The sequence below is a fragment of the Grammomys surdaster genome, unplaced genomic scaffold (assembly GCF_004785775.1).
Source record: "Grammomys surdaster isolate TR1022 unplaced genomic scaffold, NIH_TR_1.0 125669, whole genome shotgun sequence".
Classification (NCBI taxonomy): Eukaryota; Metazoa; Chordata; class Mammalia; order Rodentia; family Muridae; genus Grammomys; species Grammomys surdaster.
In genome coordinates, this window is record NW_021620506.1 from 520,092 (window position 1) to 537,899 (window position 17,808).

Consider the following 17,808-nt stretch of genomic DNA (forward strand, 5'->3'; position numbering starts at 1 on the left):
CTCTCCTCTCCCCTCCTCACCTCTCCCCTCTTTCCCCTCTCCCCCCTCCCTTCCTGTTTTTCACTATGACCCATCTCTTTAGAGTACTAGAGATGGATGGTTAAACCTAGCATGTCTGGACTGACAGATATTAGAAGCTCTAACATTCTCTCTAAATAACTGGGAGTTAAGTCATTGCAATGAGTAAAAAATAGCTTAGTTTAGCGATGATCAGGCTCAACAATGAAGAGTTTAAAACACTTAAATTATTAGAAGTAGCATGGACATAAAGATCATATGTTCTTGAAAAAATGGCGACAATAAGAACTCTGAAATGGAAACTATGCAGTTAGTGGTTTTATCAAATATTATCAGATAAAACTTTTAAAAATTAAATGATTTAGAATTACATACTTGTATAAATAAAGGACTGGTTAGAATGATTAAATGTAAAATGCTTCCATTCTGATAAAATGCATTTATAAGTCCAGAAGTACAGTAGTCTCCCACTATCCTTTACAGGAGTATTTCAGGACACCAATGTAGATACCAATGTGGATACAAAATCCACTGGTGTTCAAATCACTTTCACAAGACAATACACTCTTACACAGCCTACACCACCATACTGTATACTTTAAAGAGTTTAAACCATGTCTGGCTTTGCAAACAGTTGCTACAATGTATTTAATTAGCAAGTAATAACAAGAAAACAAATCTATGCATGTTTAGAATGAAGTAGCACATCTTTTCAATGTGAATTTCATTCAATTTATGGATGCAGAGCCCAAAAGATATGGAGGGCCAACTGAAGTAAGATGCCTGAACCCCTTAGAGGGTCTGCCCAGGCACAGCTGTTCCTCAGGTCAGCAGACCCATAAGTGCTGAGGTTCTTTCTCCCTTCACAACAGAAACTGAACTTACATTGATGACCCGAAAAAGATAAGAAAAGGAAACAATCTTAGAAGCTTTTTCAAGTTCTCACCCCACAAAGTTGTTAAAAGTTCTCCAGAGTGCCATATTGGTGAATAATTTTCTTTTCCCCCAACCAAAGCTGGAGTGTTTGAGGAAACTGGTAGAAAAAAGGAAAACCAACTTGAACTCTGGCCATGTACTGACTGTCTCAAGATACGCAACAACATAGCAATTTATTCACCCTAGTAAATAACTGGAAAAGAGGAAAGCATTCATACCCCAAGAGAATAAGGAAAAGAAATCTGCCAGAACAAAATCTGATGAAAAGGGAAGGGAGAGAGAGAGGAAGAGAAAGGTAACCCTGGATCCTGAAGGATGCAAAGGGGAGTGTTGAGAACAAAAAAGCAAAAGAAAAATATTGGCATGTAAAATTAAAAACTAGAGACTGACCAGAAAATAGTGAAGACAGAGATGTAAACAAGAAACAAAGAAAGTGAAAAAGAAATGAAAGAAATCAGGGTAATTCCAGAAAAAAAAAAAAAACTGGCCATAGAGTTATTCCGGCACAAACATGCACATACAGACACATTTAAGTATTTTGACTTCAAGGTCATTTTTAACAGTCAAGTAGATACATGCCAATGATGTTTCACTATCATATCAACATATACTTTCCTCTAGATTAACAGTTATTGTTCCTGAAGAATTGCTTATTCATATGAAGTTAACCTATCATACTTGTTTAACCTAAACTAATACACAGTTGATACAGAGGTTTTTGGTATTTTGTGATTTCTTAAAAAGACACACTTTTCTTTTTTGGAAAAGAGAATAAAGTTTTATTACTAAAGAGCGTTAAATTATCTCACGCTCAGTCATAATATATTTTGTAAACTCCTAAATATTCAGTTATATAAAGACATTAGTTTGTGTCTTACGCCTCAAAGAAAAGACTGTGGAATCAGTAAACAATTCACAACCATAATAGTAGGTAAGTGAAGTCCTATCTGTCCAAACAATTATAAATATTTTTTTTCATGAAGATAAGAAAACACAAGAGATTCCAATAGAGTCTGATGAAATAGATAGTAAAACATGAGATTATACAGGAGCTCAGGATCACAGGATGACAGAGACAACTGGACCCTGAGGAGTTCTGACACAAGCAAGATAACTGGAAAGACAGGCTCCAGTCAGAGACAGTGAGTGCCAGTAGCACTAAAGTTAACCAGATAGCGAAAAGCAAGCACAAGAACATAAGCAACAGAAACCAATGTTACCTGGCATCATCAGAACCCAGTTCTCCCACCATTGCAAGTCCTGGACACTCTATCACACCGAAAAAGCAGGACTCAGATTTAAAATCATTTCTCAAGATGATTATAGAGGACATAAACAACTCCCTTAAAGAAGTACAGGAGAACACAGGCAAACAGGTAGAAGCCCTTAAAGAGGAAACACAAAAATCCCTTAAAGAATTGCAAGAAAACATAACCAAACAGGTGAAGGAATTAAACAAAACCATCCAGGATCTAGAAGTGGAAGTAGAAACAATAAAGAAATCTCAAAGGGAGACTACCCTGGAGATAGAAAACCTAGGAAAGAGATCAAGAGTCATAGATACAAGCATCACCAACAGAATACAAGAGACAGAAGAGAGAATCTCATGTGCAGAAGATATCATGGAAAACATTGACACAATTGTCAAAGAAAATGAAAAATGCAAAAAGCTCCTAACCCAAAACATCCAGGAAATCCAGGACACAATGAGAAGACCAAACCTAAGGATAATAGGTATAGATGAGAGTGAAGATTCCCAACTTAAAGGGTCAGTAAATATCTTCAACAAAATTATAGAGGAAAACTTTCCTAACCTAAAGGAAGAGAGGCCCATGAACATACAAGAAGCCTACAGAACTCCAAATAGACTAGACCAGAAAAGAAATTCCTCCCATCACATAATAATCAAAACATCAAATGCACAAACTAAAGAAAAAATACTAAAAGTAAGGGGAAAAGGGCAAGTATAAAGGCAGACCTATAAGAATTACACCAGACTTCTTACCAGAGACTATAAAAGCCAGTAGATCCTGGACTGACATCATACAGACCCTAAGAGAACACAAATGCAAGCCAAGACTACTATACCCAGCAAAAAAATCAAACACTATAGATGGAGAAACAAAGATATTCCATGACAAAACCAAATTTACACAATATCTTCCCACAAATCCGGCCCTACAAAGGATAATAGATGGAAAACTCCAACACCAGGAGGGAAACTACAACCTAGAAAAAGCAAGAAAGTAACCTCCCAACAAACCCAAAAGAAGATAGATACACAAACATAATTCCACCTCTAATGACAAAAATAACAGGAAGAAACAATCACTTTTCCTCAATATCTCTTAATATCAATGGACTCAACTCCCCAATAAAAAGACGTAGACTGACAGACTGGATACGTAAACAGGACCCAGCATTTTGCTGCATACAGGAAATGCACCTCAGTGTCAAAGACTGACACTACCTCAGAGTAAAAGGATGGAAAACAATTTTCCAAGCAAATGGCCCCAAGAAACAAGTTGGAGCAGCCATTCTAATTTCAAATAAAATCAACTTTCAGCCAAAAGTTAACAAAAAAGATAAGAATACTTCATACTCTTCAAACTTTTCATACTTCATACTCTTCATACTTTTCAAAGGAAAAGTCTACCAAGATGAACTCTCAATTCTGAACACCTATGCTCCAGATATAAGGGCACCCACATGCATAAAAGAAACTTTACTAAAGCTCAAAGCACACATTGAACCTCACACAATAATAGTGGGGAATTTCAACATCTCACTCTCAGCAATGGACAGATCATGAAAACAGAATCTAAACAGAGACATAGTGAAATTAACAGAAGTTATGAACCAAATGGATTTAACAGATATCTATAGAACATTTCATCCTAAAACAAAAGAATATAACTTTTCTCAGCACCTCATGGTACCTTCTCTAAAATAGACCATATAATCAGTCACAAAGCAGGCTTCAACAGATATAAAAATACTGAAATAATCCAGACCACCACGGACTAAGGCTGGTCTTCAATAATAACAGAAACAATGGAAAGCCCACATGCACGTGGAAACTGAACAACACTCTACTCAATGATGACTTGGTCAAGGAAGAAATAAAGAACGAAATTAAAGACTTTTAATAATTTAATGAAAATAAAGGCTTGCCATACCAAAACTTATGGAACACAATGAAAGCAGTGCTAAGAGATAACTCTAAGTGTCTACAAAAAGAAACTGGAGAGAGCATACACTAGCAACTTGACAGTACACCCGAAAGCTCTAGAACAAAAAGAAGCAAATATACCTAAGAGGAGTAGACAGCAGGAAATAATCAAACTAAGGGTTGACATCAACCAAGAACTATACAAAATATCAACAAAACCAGGAGCTGGTTATTTGAGAAAATCAACAAGATAGATAAACCCTTAGCCAGACTAACCAGAGGGCACAGAGACAATATCCAAATTAATAAAATTAGAACTGAAAAGGGAGACATAACAACAGAAACTGAGAAAATTAAAAAAAAAATCACCAGATCCTACTACAAAAGCCTATACTCAACAAAACTGGAAAATCTGGATGAAATGGACAATTTTCTAGACAGATACCAGGTACCAAAGTTAAATGAGGAGCAGATGAACCATCTAAACAGTCCCATAACCCCTAAAGAAATAGCAGCAGTCTCCCCACCAAAGAAAGCCCAGGACCAGACGGTTTTAGTGCAGAGTTCTATCAGACCTTCAAGGAAGACCTAATACCAATTCTCTTCACACTATTCCACAAAATAGAAACAGAAGGAACAATACTCAATTTGTTCAATGAAGCCACAATTACGCTCATACCTAAACCACACAAAGACACCACAAAGAAAGAGAGCTTCAGAAAAATCTCCCTTATGAATATCAATGCAAAAATACTCAATAAAATTCTTGCAAACCAAATCCAATAACACATCAAAACAATTATCCATCATGACCAAATAGGCTTTATCCCAGGAATGCAGGGATGGTTCAATATTCGGAAATCCATCAACGTAAACCACTATATAAACAAACTCAAAGAGTAAAACCACATGATCATCTCACTAGATGCTGAGAAAGCATTTGACAAAATTCAACATCCCTTCATGGTAAAAGTCTTGGAAAGATCAGCAATTTAAGGCCCATACCTAAACACAGTAAAAGCAATATACAGCAAACCAGTAGCCAACATCAAACTAAATGGAGAGAAACCTGAAGCAATCCCACTAAAATCAGGAACTAGACAAGGCTGCCCACTTTCTAACTACCTACTCAATATAGTACTGGGAGCCCTAGTCAGAGCAATTAGACAACAAATATAAGTCAAAGGGATACAAATAGGAAAGGAAGAAGTCAAAATATCACGATTTGCAGATGATATGACAGTATACTTAAGTGACCCCAAAACTTCCACCAGAGAACTCCTAAATCTGATAAACAACTTCAGCAAAGTGGCTGGTTATAAAATCAACTCAAACAAATCAGAGCCTTCCTCTACTCGAAAGATAAGCAGGCTGAGAAAGAAATTAAAGAAATGACACCCTTCACAATAGTCACAAATAATATAAAATATTTTGGTGTGAATCTAACCAAGCAAGTGAAGATCTGTATGACAAGAACTTCAAGTTCCTGAAGAAAGAAATCAAAGCAGATCTCAGAAGATGGAAAGATCTCCCATGCTCATGGATTGGCAGGATTAATATAGTAAAAACAACCATCTTGCTGAAAGCAATGTACAAATTCAATGCAATCCCCATTAAAATCCCAACTCAATTCTTCACAGAGCTAGAAAGAGACATTCTCAAATTTATTTGGAATAACAAAAAACCCAGGATAGTGAAAACTATTCTCAACAATAAAAGAATTCCTGGAGGAATCACTATTCCTGACCTCAAGCTGTACTACAGAGCAATAGTGATAAGAACTGCATGGCATTGGTACAGAGACAGGCAGGAAGATCAATGGAATAGAATTGAAGACCCAGAAATGAACCCACATACCTACGGTCACTTGATCTTTGACAAAGGTGCTAAAACTGTCCAGTGGAAAAAGGACAGCATTTTCAACAAATGGTGCTGGTTCAACTGAAGGACAACATGCAAAAGAATGCAAATCAATCCATTCTTATCTTCTTGTACAAAGCTCAAGTCCAAGTGGATAAAGGACCTTCACATAAAACCAGATACAGTGAAACTAATAGAAAAGAAGGTGGGGAAGAACCTCGAATACTTGGGCACAGGGGAAAAGTTCCTGAACAGAACACCAATGGCTTATGCTCTAAGAACAAGAATTGAACTGGGATTTGTCCCAAGGACAAATGGGACCACATAAAATTGCAAAGCTTCTGTAAGGCAAAGGACACTGTCAATAGGACAAAACAGCAACCAACAAATTGGGAAAAGATCTTTACCAATCCCACATCTGATAGAGGGCTAATATCCAATATATACAAAGAACTCAAGAAATTAGACTCCAGACAACTAAATAACCCTATTAAAAATGGGGTACAGAGCTAAACAAAGAATTCTCAACTGAGGAAACTAGAATGGCTGGGAAGCACCTAAAGTTCAGCATGCTTAGTCATCAGGAAAATGCGAGCCAAAACAACACTGAGATTCCACCTCACTCCAGTCAGAATGGCTAAGATCAAAAACTCAGGTGACAGCAGATGCTGGCGAGGATGTGGAGAAAGAAGAACACTCCTCCATTGTTGGTGGGATTGCAAGCTGATACAACCACTCTGGAAATCAGTCTGGTGGTTCCTCAGAAAATTGGACATATCGTTACCTGAGGACCCAGCTATACCACTCCTGGGCATATACCAAGATGTTCCAACATATAACAAGGACACATGCTCCATTATGTTCATAGCAGCCTTATTTATTATAGCCAGAAGCTGCAAAGAACCCAGATGTCCTTCAACAGAGGAATGGATGCAGAAAATGTGGTACATTTAAACAATGGAGTATTACTCAGCTATTAAAAACAATGAATTTGAGAAATTCTTAGGTAAATGGATGAGACTAGAAAATATCATCCTGAGTGAGGTAACCCAATCACAAAAGAACACACATGGTATGCACTCACTGTCAATTGGATAATTCGCCCAGAAGCTCACAATATCCAAGATACAACTCACAGACCACATGAAGCTTATGAAGAAGGAAGACCAAAGTGTGGGTGCTTCGGACCTTCTTAGAAGGAGTAACAAAATACTCATGGGAGCAAATATGGAGACAAAGTGAGGGACAAAAACTGAAGGAGGGGCCGTCTGGAGACCATTCCACCTGGGTATCCATCCCATGTGCAGTCACCTAAAGTAGACGCTGATGTGGATGCCAGGAAGTGCATGCTCCCAGGGGCCTGATATAGCTGTCTCCTTAGAAGTGTGCCAGAGTCTGACATATTCAGAGGCAGATGCTCACAGCTAACCATTGAACTGATCAAGGGGTTTCCAATGGAGGAGTTAGAGAGAAGACTGAAGGAGCTGAAAGGGTTTTCGGCCCCATGGGGAGAGCAACAATACCAACCAACCAGAGCTCCCAGGGTCTAAACCAGCAGCCTGGGAGCACAAAGGGAGGGACCCATGGCCACAACTGTATATGTAGAGGAAGATGGCCTTGTCAGGTATAGGTGGGAGAGGAGATCCTTGGTCCCGTGAAGGCTGGACACCATGTGTGGGGGAATTCGAGGGTGGGGAGGTGGGAGTGGGGGGATGGGGGCACATCCTCATAGAAGCAGGAGGGGGGATGGGATAGGGGGTTCCTGGGCAGGGAGGAAATGGGGTAAGGGGATAGCATCTGAAATGTAAATAAAATATCCAATTAAAAAAAGAAAAAACAGGGAAAAAAAGGATCTAAAGGAAAACTTCTTAGAAATGATACATTTTGAACTAATACTCCAGAAAAAGAATGTGTCATATATTTTAAGATTATAAATGATCAGATATTGAACTTCTGAAAAATACCAGAAGAAAGTACTGACTGGTTTTGCTATTAAGCTTTGATTTAGTAATAACCCTACTCCAAATCTGGATCTCAACAAAACTCAATAAAATACCAAACAGCTGCAATCAACTTTGTTCAGCTTCTACCCCAGATGGCTCCAGGAAATGTATTCACAGTGTAACCTCACCTAACCAAGTCTAAGAAGACAAATAGGACATTTCAGCAGCATCTCATTCTACCTTTGCAGAGATACCTGACACTTTTACAAACCAGAGTCACAAATCTTTCCAACACCAGTGTCTGAAATGTCACCCAGCTGATCTGTCCCAGAATTAGAAATAGCTTCCCAGTGCCCACTGGATCAAATGAAACTCATTCCTGCTGTTTAGAGAACAGCTCTTCTTTGGGTCCTGATGCAGGTCTAATAGGATAGGTGGAGCCCCCATAGAGTGACCTCTTCTAGAGCATTTCTATTTCAGTTGTCCTCTCCTTAGCAATGCCTAATGGCAAGCAAGATGCTAGACCTAAGATGCATACCACGGTATGGTCTTAGGTTTTATTGTTTCATTTAGAAAATTCTATCACTCTCCCACTTACCTTTGATAAAGCAGGTAAAAAAAATATGCACATTATCACTAATAGGATCTAACATATTTTATAAAACATACTGAAATATAATACATTATTTCCTCTAAATTAATTGTACTTCCCTTTTATGTGACTCTTGATGCTTGTCCCAAAATTCATGTATCTGTTTAATACATAAGTGTAAATAAGGAAAGAATTGAATTGAATTGAGGAAGCCCAAAGTTATCTGATTAATTTTTTAAAGTAAGTGTGTGTGTCTGTGTGTAGGCCTGAGGTATCACTAGGTGAATTCCTCTATTGCTCCACCTCATTTTTTGAGACTGGGTGTCTTACTGACCATAGAACTTGTTGGTTCAGCTAGAAGCACCAGAGACCCATTTGTCTCTGCCTTCCTTTTGTACGGGTTATGGTCAGTTTTTATACAGTTTTACGTAGGTACTAGGGATCTGAACCCAAGCCTCATGCTTGTAAGCACTTCGCCTGCAGTAGTCTCTGCAGTCCCTGTATTAGTTCTACCTTTTTTCTGTTTTTCTTTCTTTTACATTTTAATTTGCCCTGAGTTGGTTTTTAAGATTAAGATGCTGGGTTGGTGAGGTGACTTAGTGCATGAAGGTGCTTGCTATCCAGCCTGAGAATTCGAGCTCAAATCCTGGAATCTGTATTGTGGGAGGAAAGAACTATGTCTTGCAAGGTGTCCTTATGACCTCTGCAAGTACACAGTGGCATACATGTCCTATCACACATAGAAAACAAAAATGTGAATCTTTTAAAAATTAAGATGTGAAAATGACATTTAACAAAATCATTTGCTGTTTTTTTCTTTTTCAACAAGAGTTACAAAACATTTCTTTTCTGAAATAATACATTTTGTGAATATAGCAATGAATGAAAGAACATGTATCTAACTCAGGTATTGTGGCACAAGCCTGTTATCCCAGCACTCAGAAGGCAAAGGCAGAAGAATTATGAGTTCATGGCTAGTCTGAGCTATATAAAATCCTGTCTTAAAAAAAAAAAAAAAAGCAACACACATTTACCAATTGGCTTCCTACATGACAGGCTCTGAACCAGGTGCGTTCTCGGTATCAGTTTACATAAGGATCAGCTGAATTAAATCTGCAGGGTTTGGGGGTTTTTTGTTGTTGTTGTTGTTGTTATTTCATTTTGGTTTTGCTTTGTTTTGTCTGTTTGGTTTCATGGGAATTTGATAAATATGTTGGGAGACAACTTTGAATTTCTCTTAAAAATAAATCAAATAGAAAGGAACTTTGGGAAAACTAAATGAGGACAGTCCATAAGTTCAGACCTAGTAACTAATTTTTGTGTGGAAAATCTGTATTTTTAAAAAAATGTGATCTGAAGACTTGAGGTGAGCGATGGGATACTGCCCCAGTACAGGCAAAGGTCTGCATTTTCCCTAGCACCAAGAGACAAAGAAGAAAAAAGGTGCATGGGAGAGGGGAGGAAAGAAGTGAACAGAACAGAGAAAAGACAAAAGCAAGCAGAAATCAGAAGACTCTGGTTTAAGCCCTTGATTTGGTCACTGTTCAGTTTTGGGCATAGAGTGAGTTACCCAGTGTCCAAGACTTCTCCTATCTCTAACTAGAGATATGAGCAGTGTCTCTTGTCTTTGAAGTGGTTTGGATTACAGCAGGCCATGCAGGATGAAAGCAGAATGTCCAGAAGAATGGAAGACCACTTGAGCCTGGGACTTTAAGGACAGCCTGTGTGGCATAGCAACAGATGCCTCAAGGAGAAACCTCCAACACTACATTTAAAGTGCTCAGTGGAGTGCCTAGTATAGTGTAAGTAATCATTTTGTTACCTTCCCCACTGTTAGTTATACTAATTGAAACACCATTCCACTTGCAGTTGACTGAAAAGAATCTTTTGTAAGTCAAACGTAAACCACAACTGCACATCAACATAAATATTGGTAGGTGGGAAACAAATACAAAACTGTGTCACTGTACTCAACAGACAATGTATCTGCTTCATCTGGTGTCTTCTATGTTCAAGCACGGGACTTACCAAATTTTATTATTATTTAAAAGTATCTAGAAAGTAGTTAATAGTAATGTTCTGAGATTATGCACTAATATAATTTCTAAAATACCTAAGTAATGCTAATCATTGACCAAGTCAGCTGAAATTCTTCCTGAGATACTTCCATAAGACAGGCAGGTCAGCCAAACTGACCTGAATGAAATAAAATCCCCCCACCTGCCAGGCTATGTCAAGACTCATTCTTTGTATATAAAGTCTGTATAAGTACTCTATATTCTATAGCAGTGGTTCTTAACTTATGGGTTGTGACCCCTTTGGGGGTCATATGACCCTTTCACAGGGGTGGGATATCAGATATTAACATTACAATTCATAGCAGTAGCAAGATTACAGTTATAAAGTAGCAACAGAATAATTTTATAGTTGGAGGTCACTACAACATGAAGAACTGTACTAAGGGGTCAGAGATTTAGTAAGGTTGAGAACCACTGTTCTATAGATAATGTTTTCAGTGTTGAAGATATGTGTCACCAGCCTATTCATCTATATATACCACTATACACACATGTGTATGTGTGTGCATATACATATATATCCTATATATAACATTTCTCATGTCTCTGAGACAATAACGGTTAGTGATACAAGTACATGTAGAGAGAGTCAATTAACCATAAGGAATTTTAAGACTTGTTTATGCTCAAGGATTGCATTAAAATATCAAAATTATGAATTTTTTTCCTTTAAAATGACATTTATTCCATCCTCGCCACTGTGTGCCTGCATGCATGCGTCTGTCTGTCTGTCTGTCTGTCTGTGTATGACTGCCTTGTTCACATAGAGGGTGGAGGACAATTTAAAGGTGTTGGTTTTCTCTTTTCACCATGTAGGTCCTAGGTACTGGAGATCAAATTTAGGAGATCAGGCTTAGTGGTAAGTGCCTTTACTCATTGAACCATCTTACTGACCTCAATTATTTCTTTTAAAAGTGAATGTTCCAGTCTCTCGCAGGAAAGTGTATACAAGAATATAAGCTTCAGCATAAAAATGGGACTCTTCCAACTTATGTTAATATGTTAGGCAACTACAACTAAGCACATTTTATTTTACCTTTCTTTCATATATTTCTTTCAAAACACCGGCTTAAACAAGTAAGTTTTAGTTTCTGTCTTGATACATCCCATCATAAAACATCTTGGACTTGAAGGCAATTGCTTCAGGTTGAAAATTTATAACAGTGAAAACAAGTTATATTTATCTGGGTTTTTGTTGTTGTTTATTTTAAATACAGGGGATGTAACCCAGGGCCTCAACACATGCTGAGCAAGTACTTTACCATCAAGCTATACCACCAGCCAGAGCATTTAAAATGTCTACAGCTACTTACAAAATAAAAACTTCAGTACCGGCCAGACCCATAGTGTGTGGAGTGAGCAGTGTAGAGCTGCTAACATACACAGAACAGGCCTGCTGGACAAATCTCAGAAACAACATCTATTTTACAGGTCTAACTTTGGTGACAGCATATTACTAAAACACTTTATGACATTCATTTAAAAACAGTAAACATTCAAATAACCTAATAAATTATACAATATAAAACAAGTTTATCGATGAATTAGCTGATCAAATGGTCTAGGAAATAAAAATATCATTATGTTTAAATACCTACTAAACTCTAAGGGCTGGAAAGCCTTTTGTGGTTTGCTTGTCTACCCGGGCTGCAGTCACTGTCAGAGGTTTCTTTGCAGATACCTGCAGATATAGCCAGGCAAAACCACAAAACTTGTTACCTTAATAAATAATATCCTAGTCAAATCATACTGGCAGGAATTAAATAATGGTTTGTAGAACCAAGTTAATTTTCTTGGCCATGAGAGTAATTTGAAAAACTAAAGAACACCTTTGTTGCTTTGTTAAAGCTCCAAATCTACAAAATAGAATCAACACGCAATTTCATGAGGGAATATATTCATTATAGCTCACAGTAGTGGAGATTTGGACAAACGAGCTATAGGTCACTTTTAATTCGAGACAGCAAAAGAAAGAACATGATTAGGCAGAACTATGCTTCGTAGACTATCACATCCTATCATAAATATGTCAGGTTACTAAATCAATAAATAACATGCTTTCTTTTCAATATTGAAACATAACTTGTGGGGTCTTTTAAAGTGTTTTTTAAATCCTGATATAGCATACCTTATACAGAAAATGCCATGTGGCAGATCTACCCCCACCCCTCATTCCTTTCTATATAGTTTTACAATGATAATGTTCCAAAGCCACTAAAATACCCAGTGAGATAGATGCACGTGCAGGTTTGACATCAGGCAATATTCTATCTGGCACAGTGGCCAGTAATCAAATAATTACAAAATGGAAAGTACATCTTGTACAAGCTGACAGAACCATTAAGTCAGGGAGCTCTGGGCAGACGTACTGACACTGTAAGAATTACCGAAAGCATTAATTTCAGCATTAATAAAATGGCAGTGAATAGATGACAGCTGCCAGATGAACACGGACATAGGGTTACTGGCCTTGTTAAGCTCACGTCTCACTTTCTCAGGCACAAACTGATCGAGGTAGCGTCTGAAGTGAAGTGCGTCAATGGCAACGATCTCCGTGCAGCGTCGCTGCCAATCGTCCCTGTGATGAGACAGAAAGGGAACAAAGATATGGAACATGTAGAAGCCTTTAAGGAAGACCCTTGAAGGAGTCATGCTGTTGACATTTTGGAAGCGTTAAGATATTAAAAACAAACAAATCCTAACCACGGGGCCCAGCAAAGTAGAAGGGCAGGAAAGCACTCTAGTTTTAGATTCAGGGGTATGTGCACTGCAGACTGCTGAGGAGTAACATGAAAACCAAGAGACAACATGAGATGACACACTGTAAACAAGTATATCAGTTACAGTGACCTCAGAGGCTGAAGGATTTGGGAGGAAACAAAAGGAATCCTGGTCTTTGTTTTCCTCTAAATACCATAGGCATGGTATTTACTGTGTCTTTTTCAGAGATCTGTTCTAAATCACTGGTATATAACATTACTCCATACTGTACAGAAAATAATCCTGAGAATCAAGTATTACAAAATAATATATAACATTCAGTCTAACCTTCTACTTACTGTGTAACTGTCAGCTACAAAAACTATCTTTAAAATGATCCAAACACAAAAGCAGACAAGATCTGATGCCTACAGAAATATGAAGGACTACCTGAGCTGATGATGAAACCCATAAATTTCCAAATAGATCATGCATTAATAAGCTTGCATGTATTGGTAGCCAAGTAAGATTTGATACTAAAGACTTAAAAAAAAACAAACAAACAAACCAACCAACCAAACACCAACCCTTTCTCATAGTCTGGGTAATTATGGGGAATTATTATCCACATAGATAACTGTTTCATTACAAGCACAATGTGTCAGAGTCAGCTTCAGTTGTCAACCTGACACAGCTGGGAAGAGGAACTTTCCTCACTGGGTTTATTGGTTGGCAATGTCATTGGTGGGCAGGTGGTCCTGAGTTGAATGAGGAAGGTAGGTGAGCATGCCAGGAAGCAGAACTGCTCTATGGTCTTTTAGCTACTTTAGCTCCTCCCTCAGGTTCTTGCCTTAGCTTCCTATGATGAGATGGACTGCGAACTGTAAGTCAAATAAATAAATCCTTCCTTCCTTCCCAAGTTAGTCTGTAATGTTGTTTCTTCTTCTTCTTTCTCCTTCTTCTTCTTTCTCCTCTTCCTCCTCCTCCTCTTCTTCCTCCTCTTCCTCCTCCTCCTCCTCCTCCCACCATTTTATAAAATAAAAAGATACCGTAGCTTGGACTTGACATTACAAATAGTTAGACTGTGATATACCCAGAGCTGACTCCTTTTGTCAGAATGCTTTTTTCATTTAAAAGTGAAGCACAAAGTAATTTCTCTCCTCACCTGACAAAGCAAGTTGTTTTTTTTTTTAAATCATTTAGTGAATAAGCAGTGATGCTAATATATGAAATCTATTTAAAGAAGGAAGGGGATAGACAGAAGCAGCAATATTCACTACCGGCTTTGCTGTCAACTAGTATCTGGCCCTGGGTAACATATTGTCTCAACATATATTCCCCCATTTATCTGATAACATAGATAAGTTAAGGATCGCTAAATAAGCTGGTCAAAGGCTCTAAACTAATTAGAACTCATTCTAAGTTTGGACTTGGAAGTTAACCTCTATAGCTTAGAGATAAAGATGTCCTGATAGCTTTTGCCTCAAACTTTGGATTTTTATTCTTCTCTTTGATATGTGATACAGGGCAATACTGTTATACCTTCCAAAAATCTAGGATACTGACTTCAAAAAGAATTTAAATGGAGTCACCACATAATGGAGGAGATAATGACCCCCAACTAGATATCTTATGCCACCAAGTAAAACCTCCAGTGCTGGAAAACAGATTAGAGCTTGTGGAGTTATTGGCTAAAGGGGTCCCATAGATTCCCCCCAAATACTATAGGTTATTGCTGAGACTATAGATTGCTCTCCACAACCTGAGGTAAGGGCCCTGTTGCTGAAGACAACACTTACTTATATCATCGAGCATGGAGAAATGGAGCTGGTGCCCAGCTAGAAGCTTCACCCTTACTGACTAGCGATCATGGTGCTGGAGGGTGCTCTGCACACTACTGGAGGAGAGAGGTAACATCAATATCACCCAGCTACAAATCCTGCAACCTACAACAGCAACCTGCCTGCAAGAGGTATTGGTACAACAGTGGCACAAACCACTTTCTGATTGGCTTTAAAGCCCACTCCATGAGACGGAATCTATACTTGACACTGCTAAGGTGGCCAAGAACCTAAGACTAGATAGCACATGGCCAGGGTAGAACCCTATATTACTATTCTGCTAAGGGAACAGAGCAATAAAATGACTCCTAATGACATATTACCCATGGATCAGCGCATTGTTCAACCCTATTCAGAGAAGCCTCTTTCAGTGGTTGGTAATTAACACAGAAAACCCCAACTAGACAATGTGCAGTGAGTAAGAGACATTGGAACACTCAGTCCAAAATGGGATGCCATCATTAAACCCCTCTCAATCTGGCAGATCTATATGGAAGAGGAGCCAGAAAAATTCTAAAAGCCACAGGTGATGAATAATTCCAAGGAAACAGTGTTTTCCAGATACAGTGAACTCAAGGAGACTATGACAACACGCACAAGACTTACACAAGGTTAAGCCAGACAAAACCCCAGCAGTGAGAAGGGGAGGCAGACACAAAGTTCCAGCTCTAATCAAGAAGATCTTTGCAGCTGATGTCTGCTGGGAATGAGTAAATCAGTTTTCTCAGTGGAGTGTTATCAGGTATGTCAACCATTCTCCAAGAGAAGCTCTAGGCTCTATGCTCAGTAGCTGAGAAATAAAAAACGGACTTCATGGTTTTGTTCTTGGTGTTGTGTGGGGATGCTGAACATGGAGTTGGGTGGGTAGGGAGTTATGGAGGACCTAAGATTTGGCAAAGGGGAAAGAATATGATCAAAATATATTGTATCAAAATAGTATTTTAAATAAAAACCAAACCAAAACAATAAATATCTGGAAGGGGCAGAGTGCACCAGAGTCAAGCACATGCTCCTTTAGTTTCAGCCACACAATACTAAAATCAGAAACACTCACTTTTCACTCCCGTCTTCATGGCTCCGGGCCCAGCGATAAGTTTCAGCATAGCCTGTGTATTCACTGTACTGTTCAGTACCTGAAACAAAACGTCTATTAACACCGTTGACTTCAGACTCAAAGCATTCTACCTAAGGTGATCAATAAGATGAGAGTACCATTCTCTTTCTTTCTTCCCCCCACTCTCCTAAGACAGGCTCTCTCTACATAGTCCTGGTTGTCCTGGAACTCACTACATAGACCAGGCAGAGACTATCACTCTTATTTATATTCAGCACTATACCTGAAGGATAAGGTAAGACCACTCGCTCACCACCCTCAATCCCTGCTGCCATAACGCAAAAAAAAAAAAAAAAAGAAATAAAAGACAAAAAGAATGGGAAGAGATACGCAGGGATGGGGAAGAAGCTCCATGGAATAGTATGAACAGAACCTTGGGCTTAACTCCAACACAAAATATCATAAAAATAAAATAAAATGTAAAACTGTCTTCTGACTGTCATTATTGTTTATACAGCAAGTCCCAAAGAATTGCTGAGAGTGGGGTAAGGAAAGAAAAACTCATAAATAAATAAGAGTTAAGTCAAAGATGTCTCTGTATATTAACAACAGACAATGAGAAAACAAAATACCAAACATCCATTAACACAGTGACGAAACATCAATCACCTAAGCAAACTGAGCAACAGATGTAGAAAACTAAAAGTGACAAACAAATAGATAAATAGACCATTCCTTTGATGCAGAAACCTCCATATTATTACAAGGTTAATTCTTGATCTATATATTCATCTCAATGCTAACAACAATTCCAGTTCCAAACAGCTCCTCTGGACCCGTGTTCCTGACCCAGAGTATTGCTGTAGTACCCAGACTGACTTAAACTCATGAGGTCAAGTGATCCTTACACATCTTACAGCCTCTTAAGTAGCTGGGGCTACAGGTTCAGCAACACATGTTGAAAAAACAGTAATTAAACTGGGTGTGGTTGTGTCAAGACTTCTTAGCCAGCCAAGAAGAAAAGAAAGGAGAATAACAAAATAAAACAAGACCTGGAATGCTCAACTATCTTAGTTCAATAATTATTGGATCTCAGCTTAAAAAAAGACATGGAAAAGACCTATGAAACAGAATGGAGGCCATAGGATGACTAACTAGAATAAGGCAAAATGAATAGGTCCCCCAAATATTGTTGGAACAAAACGGTAATTCATATAAAAATACAGACCTCAACAGCTAAATCATGAATAAACATTTGAGATGGAAGATAGACACAAACATACAACTATACAATGAGGACATTCCTAATCTCAGCACTTGGAAGGTGAAGGAGTTCAAACTGGTACATGAGAAACTCTATCTCAAAAAACAAACTCAAAACTAAAACAAACCTACTCAGGAAACAGTGTCATTGTATGTATTTAGCCAAAGATTTCTTAAACTGAATAGAAAAAAAGCAGAGACCACAAGATTTATAAATGAAACAAAAATTATACCATATCAAAATTCAAGATAACGTCAATAAAGCATTTTTAGGAAAAGAAGGCTTAGAGGAAAGACACTTACATGACAGGTATCTGACAAGGACTTACTCCAGAATATTGAAGAAGTCTC

At 38.1% G+C, this 17,808-nt stretch overlaps 1 protein-coding gene across 2 annotated transcripts in view; it reads right to left on the reverse strand.

Annotated features, from left to right (window-relative positions):
- The window catches only part of Parg (poly(ADP-ribose) glycohydrolase), a 109,146-nt gene that overhangs the window by 15,765 nt on the left and 75,573 nt on the right, over window positions 1-17,808 (reverse strand). For both annotated transcript variants that reach the window (XM_028787512.1, XM_028787511.1), the window contains exons 14-15: window positions 16,195-16,273; window positions 13,069-13,177 (exon numbers count right to left, since the gene is read on the reverse strand). In XM_028787512.1, the coding sequence (XP_028643345.1) occupies window positions 13,069-13,177; window positions 16,195-16,273 (188 nt within the window). The remainder of the gene's footprint in view (window positions 1-13,068; window positions 13,178-16,194; window positions 16,274-17,808) is intronic.